The sequence below is a fragment of the Sceloporus occidentalis genome, unplaced genomic scaffold (assembly GCF_023333645.1).
Source record: "Sceloporus occidentalis isolate IW3139 unplaced genomic scaffold, rSceOcc1.0.p SCAF_124, whole genome shotgun sequence".
Classification (NCBI taxonomy): Eukaryota; Metazoa; Chordata; class Lepidosauria; order Squamata; family Phrynosomatidae; genus Sceloporus; species Sceloporus occidentalis.
The window spans coordinates 1,571,716-1,593,749 of record NW_028317104.1 but is presented as its reverse complement, the minus strand read 5'-3'; the positions used below and the strand labels follow the sequence as shown (position 1 = coordinate 1,593,749).

The 22,034-nt window shown below is 41.5% G+C and overlaps 1 protein-coding gene across 1 annotated transcript in view; it reads left to right on the top strand.

Annotated features, from left to right (window-relative positions):
* LOC149282011 (contactin-associated protein 1-like) overlaps positions 1–22,034 on the top strand; it is a 101,452-nt gene that overhangs the window by 34,046 nt on the left and 45,372 nt on the right. The window contains exons 12-21 of the mRNA XM_089498682.1: positions 4,510–4,611; positions 4,890–5,086; positions 7,781–7,928; positions 8,613–8,816; positions 10,752–10,936; positions 11,140–11,280; positions 13,170–13,431; positions 13,894–14,043; positions 14,194–14,365; positions 20,775–20,881. Of these exons, the coding sequence (XP_089354808.1) occupies positions 4,510–4,611; positions 4,890–5,086; positions 7,781–7,928; positions 8,613–8,816; positions 10,752–10,936; positions 11,140–11,280; positions 13,170–13,431; positions 13,894–14,043; positions 14,194–14,365; positions 20,775–20,881 (1,668 nt within the window). The remainder of the gene's footprint in view (positions 1–4,509; positions 4,612–4,889; positions 5,087–7,780; positions 7,929–8,612; positions 8,817–10,751; positions 10,937–11,139; positions 11,281–13,169; positions 13,432–13,893; positions 14,044–14,193; positions 14,366–20,774; positions 20,882–22,034) is intronic.

The following is a 22,034-nucleotide window of genomic DNA, read 5'->3' as shown; positions in this document are numbered from 1 at the left end:
CCGATGTCTATGACCAGCTCTGATCTCATCAGTGCAAAATAGGAACAAACACCTGTGGTTTATATTACTATATCTGGTGACCCGTGGTTTGCTACAGATGCAATAAGCTTATGATGGGCACAATGTAACAAAAAGTCTTCTGTGGTACAGAGTACAATAAATAAAGAAAAAAGTGAGCCTTATAGTATGTTGCCTATATGTGCTGGGAAAGTATGGAAAATCTATATAGATTAGGTATTTCTGAAATCAGGACACCTTAATTGATAAATTTGGATGGAATTTTCTGTCACCTAACCTAATTTTGTGAGGATTCAGAGGGAAAATTTTGAAAAAATTAGGTTTTTTTTCTAATTTTTGCTAGTTTTTACTAAATTCCTAATTCTAAATTTTCAGCTAATCATCCAACTATGGGATCAAAACAAAGCTCTATCTCTCCTTGAAAAAAAACAATTATAGTTTACATGGGTACACTATTCACAGGAAAAGAGAATAATCGCTGAACCGACATATCGCAAAAATGGCAAAATTGCTCCGGGCTTTGAGGTACCAAAAACCCCTGGCTGGTATCACTGTACTCAGGCAATGTTGCTGAACACATATTGGAGTCTTGTTTGGCAGTTACATGTACCAGCTGTAGATTTATATGATTTTATAGTATGTTTATGACGGTATGTATATGTTTGTCAATATCTGTATTTGTCCACATACACATGTCATGCACACAGAGCATGTTCATGTTTCTGTCTGTTAGTATCAAAATAAATAAAGGCTCCAGGCACTCAAGGGTTCCAGCGTCCGGCAGATTTATTAGAGGAAGACAAAAACAACGTTTCGACCTCACAATGAGGTCTTTTTCATTGTGAGGTCGAAACGTTTTTGTCTTCCTCTAATAAATCTGCCTGGAGCCTTTATTTATTTTAATCTACTGGGGAGCTGGCCCTTCCCCGCACAGTTAAGCACCTGAGTTAATTTGGAGTGTGCAGATTCCTTATTCTGGTTACTCTGTCTGTTAGTATGGTATGTTTCTGTCCCTTTGTTGAGGCAGGGCACCATTTTTTGGATTTCACACAGAAATACCGTATTTGCTCGATTATAAGACGACCCTGATTATAAGACGACCCCCCAAAATCTGAATATTAACTTAGGAAAAAAAGAAAAAGCCTGAATATAAGACGACCCTAAAGGAAAAAAGTTTTACCAGTAAATGTTAATTCATGTAAACTATTTTTTTTAATAAAAGCTATGATTGAGAAAAATATTTTTTTTGTTTTTATTTCTTGTATTTTCCAACCTGTCCCCCAGTTACGCACATCTGCCCCCAGGCTTGCCACTCCAATATGGCACTGTGGCCCATGATATGCCTTTTAACCCTCTATATGCCACTGTGCCCCATGGTATGCCTTATACCCCTATATGCCACTCTGCCTCCAGAAATGCCTTATACCCCTATATCCCATTCTGGCATTTAGGGGGTTAAAATGCATATTATGGGGCAGAGTGGCATATAGGGAGGTATAAGGCATTTCAGGAGGCAGAGTGGCATTAAGGGAGTTAAAAGGCATTGTATAGAGCACTCTGCCTCCAGAAATGCCTTATACCCCTATATGCCACTCTGGCATTTAGGGGGTTAAAATGCATATTATGGGGCAGAGTGGCATATAGGTGTATAAGGCATTTCAGGAGGCAGAGTGCTCTATTAAATGCCCCCTTAACGCCACTCCAGAAATGCCCTATGCCCCCATTTAACACACACACACACACACACACCCTATACCCCCATTTAACTAACACACACACACACTCTCCCCTCCCCTCCCCTCTCAGCCCTCTCTTACCGGTGCTTCCAGCCGGGGCAGCGGGTTGACGTCGCCTTCTGCTGCAGCCGGAAGGAGGTGGAGTTGGCAGCGGGGGTTTGTCTGCGTCCGTCGCGTATACTTTCCCCGGCTGTCAGAGATCATGTGTATGATGGGGGGGGTGAGACAGGAGGATCCAGGTCCCCTGCAGCGGTGCGGGGGATCTGGATCTTAGTCTCCTAATCAGACTCTATTTGAGGTCTGATTAGAAGACGACCCCGATTAGAAGACGAGGGGTATTTTTCAGAGCATTTGCTCTGAAAAAAACCTCGTCTTATAATCGAGCAAATACGGTAATTGTCTTTGACCAGCTCTGATCTCATCAGTGCAAAATAGGAACAAACGCCTGTGGTTTATATTACCATATCTGGTGACCCGTGGTTTGCTACAGATGCTTATTGCATCTGTAGCAAACCACGGGTCACCAGATATGGTTATATACGATGGGCACAATGTGACAAAAAGTCTTCTGTGGTACAGAGTACAATAAATAAAGAAAAAGGTGAGCTTTTAGGCTAGTTCCTATCCTATATAAGCAGGGGCGGACTGGGCCGGGGGGCAGGGGGGCAATTGCCCCCCAGGCCGCCCTAAATCCGGGCCGGTGGGCCGGACGGACGAGCATTCAATGCGGCTGCGGCCGCAAAGTTAAAAACTAAGCGGCCGCGAGCAGGATTGAATGCGGCCGTCATGCGTACCTGGCGTGGGGGGGAGGGGGGCGGTCCGCCCCGGCTGCCGCTCATCTGAGGGGTGCCACCAGGCCGGCACGCCTTCAGAAACGATGCGCGCGGCACAACATTGAAGCCACGCCCACCGTCTTCCGCGCTCAGTGCACCGGAAGGACAGGAAGAAGAAGAAGAAGAGGAGGAGGAGGAAAAGTGAGAGTGAAAGAAGAAAAGGTAGGAAAGAGTGGATTAGTAAGTGTGTGAGAGTGATGGGTGTTATGCTGAATGTAAGTGTGTGAGAGTGATGGGTGTTATGCTGAATGTAAGTGTGTGAGAGTTATGGGTGTTATGCTGAATGTAAGTGTGTGAGAGTGATGGGTGTTATGCTGAATGTAAGTGTGTGAGAGTGATGGGTGTTATGCTGAATGTAAGTGTGTGAGAGTTATGGGTGTTATGCTGAATGTAAGTGTGTGAGAGTGATGGGTGTTATGCTGAATGTAAGTGTGTGAGAGTGATGGGTGTTATGCTGAATGTAAGTGTGTGAGAGTGATGGGTGTTATGCTGAATGTTTGTGAATGAGGGTTTCAGATAGCATGGATGTGTAAGTGTTGGGGGATAGCTTGGCATAGGGAGTCCGTAATCACATTCCTTTCATGCCCAGATTCCAGCATGTAGTGGCTGCCTAGGCATGATAGGAGTGTGATTGCTGTTATAAATTATTTTTTGGTCCAACTTCGGTGTGTTAACACTTTTATTGGACAGAATAATTCAATGACAGTATTAATATATATATATATATATATATATATATATATATAATTGCAAACAGCAATCACACTCCTATCATGCTAAGTCAGCCAGCACATGCTAGAACCTGGGCATGATAGGATTGTGATTGTTGTTATATATGTGTGTTTGTGTGTATATATATGTTAATATTGTTGTTGATTTTTTTGTCTAATTTTGGTGTTACTTTTAATAAAGTATTTTAAAGTTTGTTTTTTTTTGTTTTTTTTTCAGTTTTGGCCAAGTGAATGCTGAATTTTTAGTTTCAGTCCAGAATTTTCATTTCGTTGCATCCCTACTATATACTATGCCAGTCACTAAAGTGGTAAGCCTACACCACATCAATGTTTGGCTTAGTATATAGTGATAGGGGTTGTCAGTGTCTGGCTCAATGTATAGGCACACATTGACGGTGGTACCGCATAATCCCTAAGCATATAATGATAACAAATATGCTGTACCCCTGTCAATGTTTGCCTAACCATAGAAACTATGCAGTTTTAAAGTGTGTGGGGGGGGGGTGCCACATACAGGGTCTGCCACAGGTGCCAAATACTCTAGGTACGCCCCTGCATCATGCGGCAGTCAGACCCAATGGCCATGCCTCAGCTCCTCTTCCCACGTCTTAAAAGGGGTGGGATGAAGAGCTGAGGCATGCGGTGCGTGCACGCCGGCCACTTTAATTTCATTAGGCGCTGGTGGAGTGACTGCCGCACGACGGCCGCTTTCAATGTCGCTCGCAGCCGCTTTGATGGTGCAACGGGCCAGTTGACTAGACTTGCCCCCCAGGCCTTAGGCTGCCAGCCCTCCCCTGTATATAAGCCATCCTTATTTCCTAACATATAATGCAGAGTAGCTTCAAAAGGTTTTATTAACTTTATTTTATAATTTTTTTTAACTATTTAAATGATACACCTGTCCTTGGTTGTTTTTTTACTCCTATCCTTCATTCTTACTTACATCTTGCTCTTCTTTGTACATTTTTCAGGGTCCTGCATTTAACCTTGGAATTAAGAAAATGTAATTCTAACAATTGAACTTTGAAAATATAGCAAGTCGCTCTATGAGTCAGCTATTGTTTATTTGTGAAAAGTTTAAATTATTGCAGTATGTAAAGGAAAGAAAATATAATAAGATTGATGTATTTGTATTTCTTTTTCATGCAATTAATTATTTGCCCATTTCTCCTCTACATATTTTTCTGGCAGAATGGTGCTACAATGACCTGGTTTCTCCTCTGTACTTTACTTCATTTGATGCCTCCTCAAGATACTCTCTTTTTTATACCGCTAATTTTGCTCGTCTTTATGGTAAGGATTGAAAGCAATGAATTTAAACTTTATAAAGTCACATTTGCTCAACCTAATAATTAGGAAATACTGTACAGTTGTATAGATATGTTTTACAGTTAAAATGTATGCTTCCTGATTTGATATAATGAAATGACTAATAGATGAACTCATCCCTTCACTAGAGCAATATCAGAAATTTGTAGATTTTCATGGTCATTCTTTTTATTTTTTATGCCTATGTTGTGTTTTTCTTCAGAAAACACACAACTCTAGTTGGTGAACTCTTTCTCTTGCAGGCAGCAGTGGATGGTCACCAGCCCCTGGAGATAAACAACCATGGCTTCAAATAGATTTGAAGCAAAAATATAAAATCATGGGAGTGGCCACTCAGGGAACATATAACACATACTATGACTGGGTGACAAAATATATTTTGCTATATGGTGACCGACCAGACAGCTGGAAGCCATTCTTCCAGCAAGGAACTAACTGGGTGAGAGAATGTGTGCAAATCACTTTTACACAGTTTATTGTATACTTTTGTACTGCATGAAAAAATGAAAATGTCCTAATAAGTAACACTAATATTACACGGACACAGTGTTATGAAACACTGTAGCAATTTATTTTATTCCCTTAATAACCAGTGGCATGTCATGGCATTAAACAAGCTTAGAAAGGGAAGGGCTCTATGATTGCTTTCTTCGCTTAAACTGAGATCTGCCCTGTGTGGCCCATCCTCTTATGTCAACGCATGATATCTTAAATGGGGTGTCTACTTTAAAAAAAATGTATGATTTGATGGGGTAAATTGAATTGGCCAGGTTCAACAATGTCCCAATTAACATAGGGGGCAGGATAATCACATGTCAAATTTCCAATTTGAAAAATACACACATCCCAAATGTGACCTTTAAGCCCCCAAACAACACGACAAACCCATGCTTGGGGGTGTCACTGTACTCAGGAAATGTTGCTGGACACATATTGAGGTGTTGTGTGTCAGCGACATATACCAGGAGCTGTAAATTTATACCTAAAGTACAATGTGTGTAGGGAAGAATACACACAAAAAACACTACAAAAAAATACTACTGCAAACTTTGATAAGGCATATGTGGCCCTTTTTGCCCCCAAACAGCCAGGCAAACCCATGCATTGGTGGTATCACTACTCAGGAGATGTTGCTGAATACATATTGGGGTGTTGTGTGACAGTGACATATACCAGGAGTTGTAAATTTATACCTAAAGTACAATGTGTGTAGGGAAGAATACACACAAAAAACACTACTGCAAACTTTGACAAAAGTTGGTGGTAAATGTGTGCATGGAAAGAGCTAAAATACCAGCATTGAATTACCAGATTTGGAAAAAATGGTTTTGAAATACCAAAACGCTACTTGTACTTATTGCCCCATAAAGTGCAGAAAAAAGCAAAAAAACATAAAAACATTGGTTATTCAGGAAAAATAGTAAAATCTATTTAGCAGGTTTTTTATTAGTTTTTATAAATGAGTAAAAGATTTTTCAAGTACACATCAGAAAAAGTCCTTTCTTCTTGATTTTTCACCATATTGTATTTATTCTAAATGATCTGATACAATCAAAATAATGACATCTAAAGAAAGCTCTTCTTGTCTTCAAAAAACAATATATAACTTTGGGTTAGTGTGTGGGTTCAGTAAACAGGAAGGATGAAAATTACAGCTAAACAAGAGCATTGCAGAAATTTACCCATTGTCACGAAGGCGGTACAAAAGATAAAATCTGCCGTTGCGAAGGGGTTAAGCCAGTAGCATTAATAAATGTATAGTTTAACAAACATGGTAAAATTAGGAAGGGAGGGAAACAAATCCTTGTAGCAGATATATTCAAAGATGTCTGAAGTCAGTGAAGCTCTACCTTTTTATAAACCTTCCCCGATTCCTGCTCACAAACCCCTGCCACTCCTGGATCAAATTTCTTCTACAGTTTCCTCCGCCCCTCAGTTGCTAAATCATGGTTTTCTAAACTCTTAGAAAAGAGGTTTATGAGGGTAGGAAATAAATGCTATACAAGAGTACTTAGAAGGCATGATCATTTTATCTTTTTTTTCATTCTCTGTTAATTTCATTGTTTGGTAGGCTAGGTTTCCACTTGTTTTTTTTTTTTTGCTAAAAACGCCCATAAAAACGCCAATTCATCCACACAGCGTTTTTTTTGTTAAAAAACGCTGCGGCCAGATGTTAGCTGTTCTTCAATAGGAAATCGCACAATGCCATATCCACTTGGCTTTTTTCTGTTTGGCGTTTTTTCAGTCCTCTTTGGCGTTTTTCTGCTTTTTTGGGCTCTGTGGCAGTTTTTCAAAATTGCAGCATGTTGACACTCTGGTGTTTTTTGCAAGGAAATCATGGCGTTTTTCTCCAATAGAAGTCTATGGGAGAGAAAAAACGCCATGAAAAAGCCATGTGGGTTTTGCCTTGGCGTTTTTTATGGCATTTTTTAATTAGTTACAATGCAGAGGATGGACCCAGTATCTGTGTGTCCTACAAGAAATAGGCTGGAAACAAACAGTTTCACACAAAAAAAAGTTCATATTGAATTTTACACCATTTGGAACAAACATACCATTACAAACAAACATACCCAACTGGATCCTGCGTGCCAAAAGCAACAGCAAACAATTTGCACCATCATTTGGGGCCAATCTTTCTAGAGGAGCAGACATTCGGAATAAAGCATGCCTTACAAACCACAGAAAAGAGACAAAAGGGTCCGCCGGGGTGTGCTTAAGTAGAACTCTACCAAGAAAATGACATCAGGAGGGGGCAGATACTTGCCATTTATCCTAATCCCTTTTAGCTGGGTGAAAATTCCAACGTGTAAAGGCTGGAAAAACTGCCTAAGGTCAAAAAAGCAATTTCCACAGAAATGTGCTAAAACGCCAAGTGGAAACCTAGCCTAAATGTGGTTTATAGTATCTCTACTGTTTATAACAGAACGAACAGTACAGATAATATTAAATACATTTGGAAATATATAAATATATAAGCTGAAAAATAAAAATGCTATATTTGGTTTATTGTCTAGTCTTCTATTAGGTATAGTGTAATATTTGGGGTGTACATGAAATTAAAGTTAAAACCCAAATTCATGCTACTATAACTATGTGTTTTATCATTATTCATTCTGAATCTCCATCTAAGACATTCTTTGGAAATGTGAATACATCAGGGGTGATGGAACATCGCCTGTATTATCCCATCAAGGCTCGTTATGTTCGCTTTGTGCCAGTAGCATGGAACCCCAGAGGAAAGATTGGACTTCGTGTGGCTTTGTATGGCTGCCCTTACAGTGAGTAACTCTTTTAGAAAATGATATAAGAATATATTTTTAGAAGCCATTATTGACAATAAACAATGTAGACTGACAAATCTAAATAAAGTGTAGATGTAAAATACAATAAAAATAGCATACTGTACTAGAATGAACAAAAGGTTGTCTATGTTGGTTAAATCATTGGGGACTCTGAAGTTAAGCTCTTGTATGGTTGTGATTAAAGGCTAAAGAATGAATGATGGTTTAGTGGATTAGAGTAAAGAACCTTCATTTTATGATTGTGGGCCTGTGAGTATGTCTTCACTTAGCAGTTGTTGAGACTGCAATAGCCAATCTATCTCAGCAGTGGCAGAGGTTAATTTAGGGAGGGCCCTGCAGAGGATCTCTTGAAAATAAGACAAGGCTAATGATCAAGTAGAGTTTGTGGTAGGAAAACGGCCTTATCTGTTGTCAAATGTCTCCTTATTTCAAATAGTTGCTGTACACATAAGCTTGTACCTATTCAAATGTAAAATACGTAAAATGAACATTAACCAGTTGTGCACGATGTTCTGTCTTTTGATGATCTCATATCAAACCGATTCAGTGGAAAAATTAATCTAACTTTGCACAATAGCATATCTTTCAATTTCAAGATGCTTGAAAAGGATGTAAAATATGTGAAATGAACATTAACCAATTGTATTTTTCCCCCTCAAGGGCACGATGTTCTGTCTTTTGATGGTGATGATCTCATATCATACCGATTCAGTGGAAAAACTAATCGAACTTTGCACGATAGCATATCTTTTAATTTCAAGACGCTTGAAAAGGATGGAATGTTGATGCATGCTGAAGGTTCCCAAGGAGATTTCATTACCCTGGAACTCCAAAAGGCTCGTTTAATCTTCAGTATAAGTTTAGGTATGGGAGACAATGACTAAAAGCAATAATAAAAAGTGTTTGTAGAAATTGAACTGGGGGCAGTTCAATTTCAGGACATGTATAATAAGCTAAAAAAAACAACACATGCAATACAGACACATACTGCAATGCGAGTAGGTTAAATATAATTGATGCACTATTGATGGGATGGTTAATAGAAGAGCAAAATACTGTCCACCACACAGGGTCTGCATTCCTTTGCCAATAGAAGGATTAGTAGAATCAAGAAACTGGTTTAGATTAGATAATGAGTGCAGGAAACAGGTGAATATTTTTTTATGAATTTCCAAGTTACTAGTACAAACCGTTCAGATTGGGACATGTTAAAGACACATCTATGTTTATTCCTGCTTTGTGAAGTTAGAAATTGTTTCTGTGCATGAAAAGTCAAGGTTTTTGGAATATCCATAACATTGGATACACTGGTACTCACCTTCTCATACGGAAAAAGGTACTGCTGATGGTTATAATTTCTATTTTTCTGTTGAATGTTAAAAAAAAAAATAAAAAAATCACAGGTTACAATACAGGATTCAGTTATGATTTCATCTTAGGGGACAAAAATTTTACATTTCAGATGCACATATGTTCACATTTGCTTTCAATTTCAATAGGTCCTTGATATGTTTCCACCTGTAAAATGCAACTGTTTAATATTCTGATGGTGATAACTTTCATATGTAATATGACAATCATAATTGTTGATAGGTCATATTTTGTGGCAGTACACACCATGCAATTTTTATTTGAGAAGGCTAAATCATGTCTAATCTGCTTTTTCACTCTTAACATGTCATGCTTTAATCCTGAAAAAACTGAAAACATGAGGTGACTGTGTCATGTAAGGCTGCAGTAGCCACTTGGTCTCCAGTTTTCATCTTCTGTGGTCGCACTCCCCAAAGAGAGATGCAAACTCTTTCTTCCTCGAAAGCAAGGCTGAGTCATTAGGGACATCCTCCAATTTCTAGTGTATACCATACCGTATTTGCTCGATATAAAACGACCCTCATTATAAGAACACCCCATAATTTGAATATTAATGTAGGAAAAAAAGCCTGAATATAAGACTACCCTAAAGGAAAAAAGTTTTACTAGTAAATATTAATTCACATGTGAACTATTTTTTATATTTACTAAAAACCATGATTGAGAAAAATGCATTTCTTGTTTTTATTTCCTTTTATTTGCTAACCTGTCCCCCCGTTATGCATATCTGCCTCCACTTATGCACATCTGCCCCCAGATTTGCCACTCTACCCCCCAGATATGCCTTATACCACCCCTATATGCCACTCTGCCCCTAGATATGCCTTACACTCCCATATATGCCACTCTGCCCCTAGATATGCCACTCTGTCCCCCAAATATGTCTGATACTCCCCTATTTGCAGCTCTGCCTCCCTGATATGCCTTATACCCCCTATATGACACCCTGCCCCCCTGATATGCTACTCTGCCCCCAGGTATGCCTCCGCAGACAGACAACCTCCACAGCTACCCTGAACTTCCGCAGGGGCTTCTATGGCGAAGCACAGGAAGGTCAGGTCACACCGGCACTCTTTTGTAGAAGCCCCGGTAGCAACGGAGGTTGTCTCTGCCCATCGTGCAGACGTTCACCAGCTGCCAGAGAGGAGGATCCAGGTCCGCTGCAGCGCTGCAGGGGGATATGGATCTTAGTCTTGTAGTCGGACCTCTATTTAAGGTCCGATTATAAGACGACCTCAAATGTAAGACGAGGGGTATTTTTCAGAGCGTTTGCTCTGGAAAAAAACCTTGTCTTAAAATCGAGCAAATACAGTAAATTCAATCAGAAAAAAGTGAATGGGGGGTCAAAGAAAAAGTGTCTGTCTTTATGAAAATTGCTATTTTTCCTTGATGTGCAAACTAATCTCTGGTTTTCTCCGCAACTGACAGGAGACAGCCCCGTCTATCCAGTGGATGGTCACACAGTCATCAAATTGGGGAGCCTACTAGATGATCAACATTGGCATTCCATATACATCAATCGCTATGAACGTGATCTTAACATAACTCTTGATGGCGAAACACGTCACATTCGCTGCAAAGGGGATTTAGAACAGCTTGATCTGGACACAGAGGTGGGTATGGTGCATAAATAATATATGTGTGTGTATGTATATATATATATATATATATACACAGTATATAGTGTAACACAAAACGCGTTTGCTAAAGGGATTAGGTTTGGCAACTAGGAATTCCATTTACCATTTAAGAAGAAATGATTTCACTTAATATACACATGGGCTTGGTTCCTTAAAGTATGACATTTTCACCACAGATTTTTTTTGCTGGTATTGTTCATCAAGAAAAGAGCATCACCCACAAACAGAACTTCCGTGGGTGCCTAGAGAACATTCTCTTCAATGGTGTCAATATTGCAGATCTGGCACGTAAGAAGAAATCTTCAATTCGTTTTGTGGTGAGTATGCAAGTAGACATGCCTACAACATTTAATTACTTATAATTGCATACCTTGTTAAGTCACACCTCCTTAATAAATGTATTGCATCTAAATGTAGATTGCACAGGGTAGACACACATAGGGAAGGCTAACTTCTATAATAATGCTAAAATATATAAATTTCCAACAGTTACCAATCCCCTGTACGTTGACAAAGATCAGACATTTTTTGCCACATGTTGGTCAGTTTCCCAGTAAAGGGTCTCAGCAGTTGCAGTTCATACACTAGAGTATGGTGTGTTTTTGTTTTTTTTCTTCTTCATATAATCATGGAAAGCAGATCCTGAAAAGGTTAATTAGAGTCTGACCTGTTTGCTGATCTTTCTCTTGCTGTTTCAACATCCACCGCAGCTGTCTTTCTCTGTCCTTCATGGCCTCTTCCTATTAGCTTCCTGCTAGGATTGCAAACTAGGACATTTTTCCCCAGGACACAAATAGAGTTGATATGTTTCTCACCCACACATATTAAATGCTTTCCAACAGTATGTTGGATTGCATAGCCTCCCCATAGTGAGGAGTGCGAACATCATGTTCTCTCATATCTAATCAAGCAAGTGCATATAGGGAGAGAACACCCAGAGGCATGGTTTGCATAGAGCACTAAAACCCTAATGGCAGGCGTTGCTGATAATAGTGTGCAGAACAGTCGGAAAGGCTGGGGTTGTTACATACCCTGTGCGTAGAGATTCTCAAAAGCTTTCCATTGGTCTTTGTGGTTATTGCTGAAGTTGTAGTTTTTTTTTTTCGTTTTTCCTTATACATGTTCCAGATTTGTATTGACAAACATATGTAGTGAATTAATGGTCCTTTGGGGTTTAACATCTTCATGACATGGCTTTAAAGTTTCTATACACTCCCACAAAACAATAGCTCAGGGTGCATGCCTTCATTTTCTTGCTTTTTGTCCATTAACACAAATACAATATTTTATTTAACCCACATTAGGTTTCCTGGTGTCATATGGAATACATGTATTAGTTGCTAGTTAATAGTTCTGCCGGAAGCTACTTGTTAATGCAATCAGTGCCTTTTAATTAAAGATAGATTTTTGTTATAACATCAATAATACCACACAATGAATATTGTTTTTCTCTGTACTACTGGGTTCGTTGTATTTAGAACCTATTTTCTTCTTATTGAAGCACGATATGTTTAATGCAATTTGCCCTCTATTAGAAAAGAATTTAACACAACTAAGAGGCAAAGGTTCCGTAAAGTTCAAAAACATTTGCTAGCTACTTGTCTAGGCTAGATGGGTATATAGTGATGCACAATGTGTATCACATGGAAACACCTCTGTCCAGTCCCTTGGTGCCCAGGTACTTATGGACAAAATGGTTCATGGATGGCATTGGGTAATTTAAGATTATGAGTCTCAATGTTGTTTCAGAAAAGAGGGATGTACAAGTAATTATCTCTAAGGACCTACAGCTAGGCAAGCAATGCAAATATGTTTGAAAAAGGCAGGTAGGGTGCTGGGTTTTAGAGACATTAGTAACAGAAAGAGATTGGTTATGATTATTGGTTGTAATTGTAAAGGCTCTGACTCTTAAATATTATGGTGAATGGTTTGCATCAAAATATTAGAAATGACTAAAGGATATTGTCATGTATGATTTGGGGGAGTGTGACATGGAGGAGTCAAAAGGGACATGTAATAGAAACATTTCAATATATAAATGGGTTTAAGTACATAAAGTGAGAGTTATTTGAAAAGAGGAGAAATGTTAGGACAAGAGGTCATAGTCTAAAACTAGAAGGCCAAGGGCTTAGATGGAAAGTGAGGAAGTTTTTCTTAGTTAAGATAAGTATTTTTATTTTTTTCATTTTATGTAATCGCATTATAGGGCAAGGTGCGAAATTCCTGTGTGGAGATGCCATATGTCCCTGTGACTTTTTCTGGCATCAACAACTACCTGATGGTACCAGGTGTACCTGCTAATACAAAGATGATGGTGAGCTTTAAATTTCGGACATGGGACACTGTTGGTCTTCTACTTTACACTAAGTTTGCTGGCTCCTTGGGTTCCCTGGAAATGGCCCTAAGTGAGGGTCAGATCAACGTCTCTATTTCTCAGCCTCACACAAAGAAACTGGTATTTGCAGCAGGTGTGTATTTTTTAAATCATTGCTTATGATTGCTTCATAAGAAAAATGGCCTTTTTGAAAGAAGACAGTATTACCATTTGATTGTGTGCAACATTTTGGCAGAAACACAGTAATGAAGGGGTCAGGCAGAAATCGTGGTCAGGCAGGTCCGAGGGTCAGTATACCAGGCAGCACAGGATCAGAAACAGTAGAATCAGGCCAAGGGTCAAGTAACAGGAAAACACTTTGAATCACAATAGAGGCGCAGTTAACTCTAGCAATAGCACAGAGCTGAACATTGAAACTAAACACATATCAGAAAGACATACCTGTAGACTGCAGACTGAGACAAACAGAACACCTGGGTGGGGCACACCTTATAAAGGAAACAGAGCTGAAGCAAAGAACAAGACTGGAATCAAGGAATCAGAGGTACAGGGCAGAGCATAGGGAAATCCTATCTATCTATCTATCTATCTGCAGGTTATAGACTGAACGATGGATTTTGGCATTCTGTGTCTTTGGTGGCCAGAGAGAACTCAGCAGTAGTCATCATTGATGAGGATGAAGGAGCAGAATTCAAGGTTAATTATCTATTCCAGCTTCGCACAGGGGACACTTACTACTTTGGAGGTAGGCAGTCCTGGATAACATAATTAATCTACTATATGTAATCGTGATGTAAAATGTAAAGGACTATATCCTGTGAATTTTGTTATTAGGCCTTTGCATTGTTTATATATAATTATTTCTAAGCTTTACATTGGAATTTATATCATACAGGTTGTCCAAAACCAGCTGCTAGATCTGGATGCAACTCCAACCAGACAGCATTCCATGGCTGCATGCAGATGATAAGTGTTGATGGGCAACCCGTGGATTTCCATCGAATGCAACTGGGCTGGCTGGGGAGTTTTTCGGAAGTCATGTTCAATGTCTGTGCTATTGCTGACAGGTGGTACATTGTTTAATGATATGAAATATTCAAGTGTTTAATATTTATGTGTATGCTTATTTATTCATCCAGAGGTACGTAGGATTATGACTTAATTATATTTGCGTTATTAACTTAAACAAAGGCAAACTAAAGGTTGACCTTATTACAGTATGGATCCATATTTGTCCCTTACAGGAAAGTCTTCACTCCATAAACCACATTTTATGGTTCCAACTTAAAAACAGAAAAGGCCATTCTTCACAGTTAGAGCGAAAAATTTACTGCCCCTGGAGATGGTGCCAGTAGAAAAACTTGAGGTTTTTAAGAAATAACTGATGGGGTATTCATTTGTAGCAAATTTTGAAATGGTTCATGCAGGAAATTTGCTTTGGAGTAATGGAATACCGTATTTGCTCGATTATAAGACGAGGTTTTTTCCAGAGCAAACGTCTTATAATCGAGGTCGTCTTCTAATCAGACCTCAAAAAAAATGTCTGCTGGAGCCATGCTGCTTTGGTCGCGAGCAGCGTCTCTGCTACTAGCAGCAGGAGAACAGGAAGCTAGTCCTCACATAACTCTACCTCCCCCCTCCTTCCTCTGGGGGCGGGGCCAGAGAAGTTGCTCGCACAGCCGGGCCCCTGCAGAAGTCTGCAAGTGGGAGATCTGCAGTTCAGGTAAGGTGGTGGTGGAGGGTTTTTGAGCAAGTATGTGTGATTAATGGAATGAATGAGTATTTAAATGTTTGTGAATGAGTGTGTGTGTGATAGCATGGATGTGTAAGGGGGGTGGTAGCATGGCATAGGGAGGCTGTAATCACACTACTATCATCCCCAGGTTCCTGCATGTACTGGCTGCCTTGGCTTGATAGGAGTGTGATTGCTGTTAGCAGTTATATATATATCTCCAGAAATGCATTTTAACCCCCTATGTGCCACTCAGCCCCATGATATGCCTTTTAACCCCCTATATACCAGAGTGGCATATAGGGGTATAAGGCATATCATGGGGCAGAGTGGCATATAGGAGTGTATAAGACATTTCTGGAGGCAGAGTGGCTGTCACGACCGAGGGACGGGTTCTGGATCCATGCTGCAGAATCGGCGCCTCCTGGTGGAGAGAGGATGCACTGCCACCAGGGCACAGGAGATACAGGCCGTTCACCACCAAGAGTAATGAGAGGGTGAAACTCAGGAACAGAAGATAAAAAAATAACGGTATCCAAGGGGTCAGGCAATAGAGGAGTCGGGGTCACAAGCAAAGGTCAGGGCAGGCAGCGAAACAACGGAGGTCAGGTTCAGGCAGGAGTCAATACCAGAGAGATAAATCAGGATACAAACGCTAGCGTAGGCAAAAAGGCACTAACACAGGCAAGGGTGTAGTGCCAAATGAGGGTTTAAATATCCCTCCAACAAAACAGATCCTCCTACCCTCCTAATTAGGTGATGAATGTCACTTTACGAGTGACATGAATATTCATGCGCGAACGGCTCTCACAACGTAGAGGCGGGCGCCCCGTCACAATCCCTCGAACTCACCGGGACGCGCGTCTCGAAGGAGGACGGACCCGGCGGCAGCGCACCACGACGGCGCGAGCAGGGAGCCGACCGCGCGGGCTGCGTCTCGGCGTCCCTGCCGGCGGCAACACGACGGGAGCGGTAACAGTACCCCCCCCCCCCCTACGATTGCCATCCTGGCGACCAGGAGCAGGCTTCTGTGGAAATCTGGAATGGAAAGAACGTATCTTGGCAGGAGCATGAACATCAGAGGCCTGAATCCAAGAACTCTCCTCAGGACCGTATCCCTTCCATCTAATAAAATATTGTAATTGCCCCCGTTTCTTTTTAGAATCTAAGATAGTCTGTACTTCATATTCCTCTTCATCTTGTATCATTACTGGTTCAGGAACACGGACCGAGGAAGAGACTGGATTGGTCACCACTGGTTTAAGCAACGAGACATGAAATGTGTTATTGACGCGCAAAGTTTTAGGTAAAACCAGGGAATAGGTAACTTCGTTGATTCTTGCTTTAATCTTGTACGGCCCTATATATTTGGGTGCTAAAGTTCTGGCAGCTTGCTGAAGATGCAGATATTTAGTGGAGAGCCACACAGAGTCACCGGGATTAAGCATAGGTCCTCTGGACCGATATTTGTCAGCTGTCTTCTTTAAATGTTCAGCTAGTATTGCCCAATGATCTTGCAAAACTCGAAATTGAGCTTCCGCCGCTGGAACCCCTGTGGAACTGGTTTCCTGAGGCCATAATTGGGGTTCGTATCCATGAACTGTTTTGAAAGGAGACATCCTTAAAGATTCATGAAATGAGCTATTGTAAGACCATTCAGCGAGATGTAATAATGTAGACCAATCTGACTGGTCTTCTGAGACATACATCCTAAGATACTGTTTTAGTACTTGGTTAGCGCTTTCAGCTTGTCCATTGGATCGCGGGTGGTGTGAAGAAGAAAAATGCAGTTCGATACCCATGAGCTTACACATGGCCCTCCAAAACCTGGAAATGAATTGTGATCCTCTATCGGAAATTATTCTTTGAGGTACACCGTGTAAACGTACGATCTTTCATGAAGATCTCGGCTAAGGTACTGGCAGACGGCAGTTTGGAGAGAGGGATAAAATGAGCAATGCTTGCTGAACAGATCAACTACAACCAGAATTGTCGTGTGGCCTTTGGAGGGAGGTAGGTCTGTAACAAAATCCATGGCTATATGTTGCCATGGTTGTTCTGGAACGGGTAGTGGACATAACAATCCTGCCGGTCTGATGCGGGGTATTTTATTATTTCTGATGCGGGGTATTTTATTATGACCACATACGTTACATGCTTGTACAAAGTCTACAATGTCCTAGAAGTCATAGAAGGCCACCAAAAATGTCTCTGGAGAAGAAATTTCACATTCCGAATTCCCCCATGACCCGCTACTGGAGAAGCATGACCCCAAGATAAAACGGCTTTACGAAACCGTGGCTGAACATATAATCTCCCAGGAGGTGGTGTCAGTCCCTTAGGACGAGGTGTCTGTGATTTGGAGACGTGCCACATGAGGGTGTTGTGAATGGTGGCAATGATTTTGGTAGGAGGTATGATTGGTTCAACAGGGGTGTCCAAATTAGGTGCTTCTTGTTTCCTGGACAATGCATCTGCTTTACGATTCTTTGAACCCGGACGAAACGAGATAGAGAAATTAAAACGGGTAAAAAACAATGCCCATCGAGTCTGTCGGGGATTAAGTCTTTTGGCTTTTTCAATATATACCAGATTCTTGTGATCGGTCACGATTGTAATGGGAATGGTAGTGCCTTCAAGAAGATGTCGCCATTCTTCTAAGGCTAATTTGATAGCTAACAGTTCCCGTTTACCGATGTCATAATTTCATTCACCTGGAGTAAAGGTCTTAGAGAAGTATGAACATGGATGAAGACTATTAGATTCTTGATTACGCTGGGACAGAATGGCCCCGGCTCCACTTTCTGATGCGTCGACTTCCAGGATAAAAGGTAACTCTGGTTTGGGTCGTTGTAACATAGGAGCCGTCGTAAAGGCCAACTTTAGTTTTGCAAAAGCCTCTTTCGCCACTGGGGTCCAGGATTTTGGATTCGCCCCTTTTCCGGGTGAGTGCAATGATTGGGGCAATAATTTGAGAGAAGTTCCGGATGAAGCGACAATAATAATTAGCGAATCCCACAAATCGTTGTATGCCCTTGACGTCAGAAGGTTCTTCCCAGTCTTTAATAGCTGCTAGCTTGTCTGGATCCATCTCCAACTGTCCGGATGATAAAATATAACCCAAGAACTTGACTTTGTTGCATTCGAACTCGCATTTCTCGGCCTTGGCGTATAGTGAATGTTCTCTTAAACGCTGCAATACTTGAGAAACATGTCGCCGATGCTCAGTCAGATTTTTGGAATAAATCAAGATGTCATCTAGGTACACCATAACATGGGATAGCAACATGTCTCGAAAGATATCATTCACAAAATTCTGGAAAACTGCCGGAGCGTTACACAGTCCGAAAGGCATAACTAGATATTCATAATGCCCGTATCGAGTATTGAAAGCGGTCATCCATTCATCACCCTCCTGAATACGAATCAGATTATACGCCCCATGGAGGTCAAGTTTGGTAAAGATGGTGGCGTCCTTTAATTGGCCATATAATTCAGTTATGAGGGGAAGAGGGTATTTATTTTTTACAGTTATCTTATTTAACCCAAGGTAATCGATGCAGGGGCATTTCGGGTTGAGATAATGGGTACGTGTGCCCCTTAGGTGGATTTGTACCGAGTAACAGCTTTATTGCGCAATCATACGCACGGTGAGGAGGTAAAGTGTTCGCCTTTTGTTTAGAAAAGACATCCAGAAAGTCCCAGTACTGAGACTGACGGGGGTCTTTAGCCGGTGTGTCCAGTATCAAACTTAACTTAGTGGGAGTGTTGCAGCAATTCTTTAAACACTCCTTACTCCAGGCCAAAATCTGCCCTTCTCTCCAATCGATGCTGTGGTTATGAGATTGGAGCCATGACATTGGTATGTGAGGACTGGACAGGACATCGAATTGTGTCTCCTCGAAATGTAGAACACCGACTACTGCACCAATAACGTCCGTTTGAGAGGACACCATCCCTGTTCCCAGGGGAGTCCTGTCTAACGCAGAAATAGCCATCTTCTGAGTCTTTGGCTTTAAGGGTATATTATTATCCAGAGCCCAGGTCTTGTCTATAAAATTCTCTGCTGCCCCTGAATCAATGAAAGCTTGGGTGGCCACTTGGTGGCCTTGCCACTGCAGCTTGATGGGAACAAACAGTCTTTGAGGTTGAGGAGGTGTGGCTACAGTAGCTCTTAGTGAAGCACCTCCGATCTTCACTAGGTTCTGGAGTTTCCCTGACTTCCTGGGGCATGCGTAAATCACAGTATAAGCATAGGCCTAAGGATCTACGACGCTGTTTTTCTTCAGCCGAAAGATGAAGTACTGGGCCTATTTCCATAGGTTCCGCGGCCGCAGGAACTGGTTCAGAAGATGTGTGAACAATTGGACGAACCGGAGGCCGAAATTGACACGGCCTTCTGTCTTGTTCTCTCTCCCGTTCAAATCTTCTCTCCAGACCTCTGGCTTCTAACCGTAGGCATAGAATAATTAAATTTTCCAGATCATGAGGTAAATCACAGTAGGTGAGGGCGTCTTTCAAGGGCTCATTCAGCCCCCTACGAAAAGCAGAAGTTAACGCGCTGATATTCCAGTCAGTTTCATATGCGAGTGTGCGGAATTCTACGGCATACTGAGCCACTGTTCTTCTTCCCTGCTGTATCTCCATTAAGTTAGATTCAGCTGCTTCACGTCTCCCAGGAGCATCAAATACAGCCCTAAATGAAGCAATAAAGGTGTCGGCGTCGTCCAAAATGGAAGAGTCTTGTTCCAATAACGGCGAGGCCCATGCTAACGCTTCTCCTTTTAATAAATTGATAATAAAAGTCACTCTGTTGTTGTGGGAAGCGAAGGTGTGAGGATGTGCACGAAAGTGTAGAGTGCATTGATTCAGAAACCCTCTACACTCATGTGGGTTTCCAGAGTATTTTTCAGGCAATGGCATCTTTGGTGCTTTAACTGAAGTGCCTATTCCAGGCGCGGGAGGTGAGGCGTCCGAAGGTGCACTTTGGGAGACTGTAGGTGCAAGATTCGTGGCCAATGATCTGAGCATGTCAGCCACGCCATCCAACTTTCGTTCCAAGGATTGGAGCTGAGACGCATGAGCGGCTAAGACTTGATCTTGTCTTTCTTGATGGTTGGACATCCTTGCCAATTCTGCGGGATCCATATTGCAGGCCTGTGTAAACTGTCACGACCGAGGTACGGGTTCTGGATCCACGCTGCAGAATCGGCGTCTCCTGGTGGAGAGAGGATGCACTGCCACCAGGGCACAGGAGATACAGGCCGTTCACCACCGAGAGTAATGAGAGGGTGAAACTCAGGAACAGAAAATAAAAAAATAACGGTATCCAAGGGGTCAGGCAATAGAGGAGTCGGGGTCACAAGCAAAGGTCAGGGCAGGCAGCGAAACAACGGAGGTCAGGTTCAGGCAGGAGTCAATACCAGAGAGATAAATCAGGATACAAATGCTAGTGTAGGCAAAAAGGCACTAACACAAGCAAGGGTGTAGTGCCAAATGAGGGTTTAAATATCCCTCCAACAATACAGATCCTCCTACCCTCCTAATTAGGGGGAGGAGGAAAAATTACAAATGTCACTTTAAGAGTGACATGAATATTCATTAGTTTGCCTTCTTGATCAACAGTTGAACTTGATTGACTGTGTTATAAAAAGGGACACTTTTGTTAGAAGGTGTTGTAAGAGGCTAGATCTAGGGAGGCCAATATTATAACTATTATAATTTAACAGAACTCTTTTATATAGGTGCAGACCTAATCCGTGTGAACATGGGGGTCGTTGCTACCAGTCATGGGATGACTTTTTCTGTATCTGTGATATGACTGGCTACAAGGGGGAGACATGCCACAAATGTAAGTGAATTTCTTGATTATATTACAGGGTGTTGGTCTTCATAACAAGCAACACTAAGATGATTAAGTTAAAAGTACATGGCAGCCTTTAATTTTGTTTGTGTTTTGTATGGACCACATCATTTCTCACAAGCATATGTGCACTCTCATTATTTATATTAAAAGAGACACTTTTTTGTTTTACTTTTATACACGTTAAGTATAACTAACTTAAAGGGCTACACTATATGGACAAAAGTATAGGGAGATACCTCTTAGTTATTGAATTCAAGTGTTTCGATCGACTTGTTACCACAGGTGTAAAAATCAAGCACACAGTCTGCATTTACAAACATTTGTGAAAAAATTGGTCATTCTGAAGAGTTCAGTTAATTCAAGCGTGATACTTGAATTTGACGGTCAACTTTAGTTAGTAATATTATTGGAAAGTGGAAGCATTTAGGAACAGCAGCAACTCAGCCACGGAGCAGAAAACCATGTAAAGTCACAGGGCGTGGTCACCGATTGTTGATTCCATAGCTGAAGGGTTGGCCTTAATATTAGTACAACAACTGTGCTACAGGAACTTCATGGAATGGGTTTCTATGGCCGAGCAGCTGCATGCAAGCCTCACATCATCAAGTACAATGCCAAGCATGAGATTGAGTGGTGTAAAGCATGGCACCATTGGGCTCTGGAACAGTGGAACCATGTTCTGGGGAGTGACAAATCACGTTTCTCTGTTTGGCGGATGCCTTGAGAACGTTACCTGTATGACTGCATTGTGTCAACTGTAAAGGAATAATGGTATGGGACTGATTAGCGGGGGGGGTTGGGCGAGCCCCTTTTCATTGAAACGGAATTTTAATGCTTCAGCATTGGACAAAGCAATGCTTCCAACTTTGTGGGAACAGTTTGCCCCCCAGGCCGCCCTGATTCTACATTAAACGGCCGCGCGGCCGTCCATTTAAGTGGCCGATTCGGCCAGGGCTGAACTGGCCGGCACACCGAGATGCCATTGCAGCCGATATGACTGTGAGTCCTAAAGCGGCGGTAAGACACGCTGGACGCTTTAAAATCATTAAGCGGCCAGAGTGCCTCCACAGTGCCGCCCAGTGTCCTGTTCCGTGTGACTCCGCCCCCTTGAGCGGTACGTCACATCGTCAATGTGATG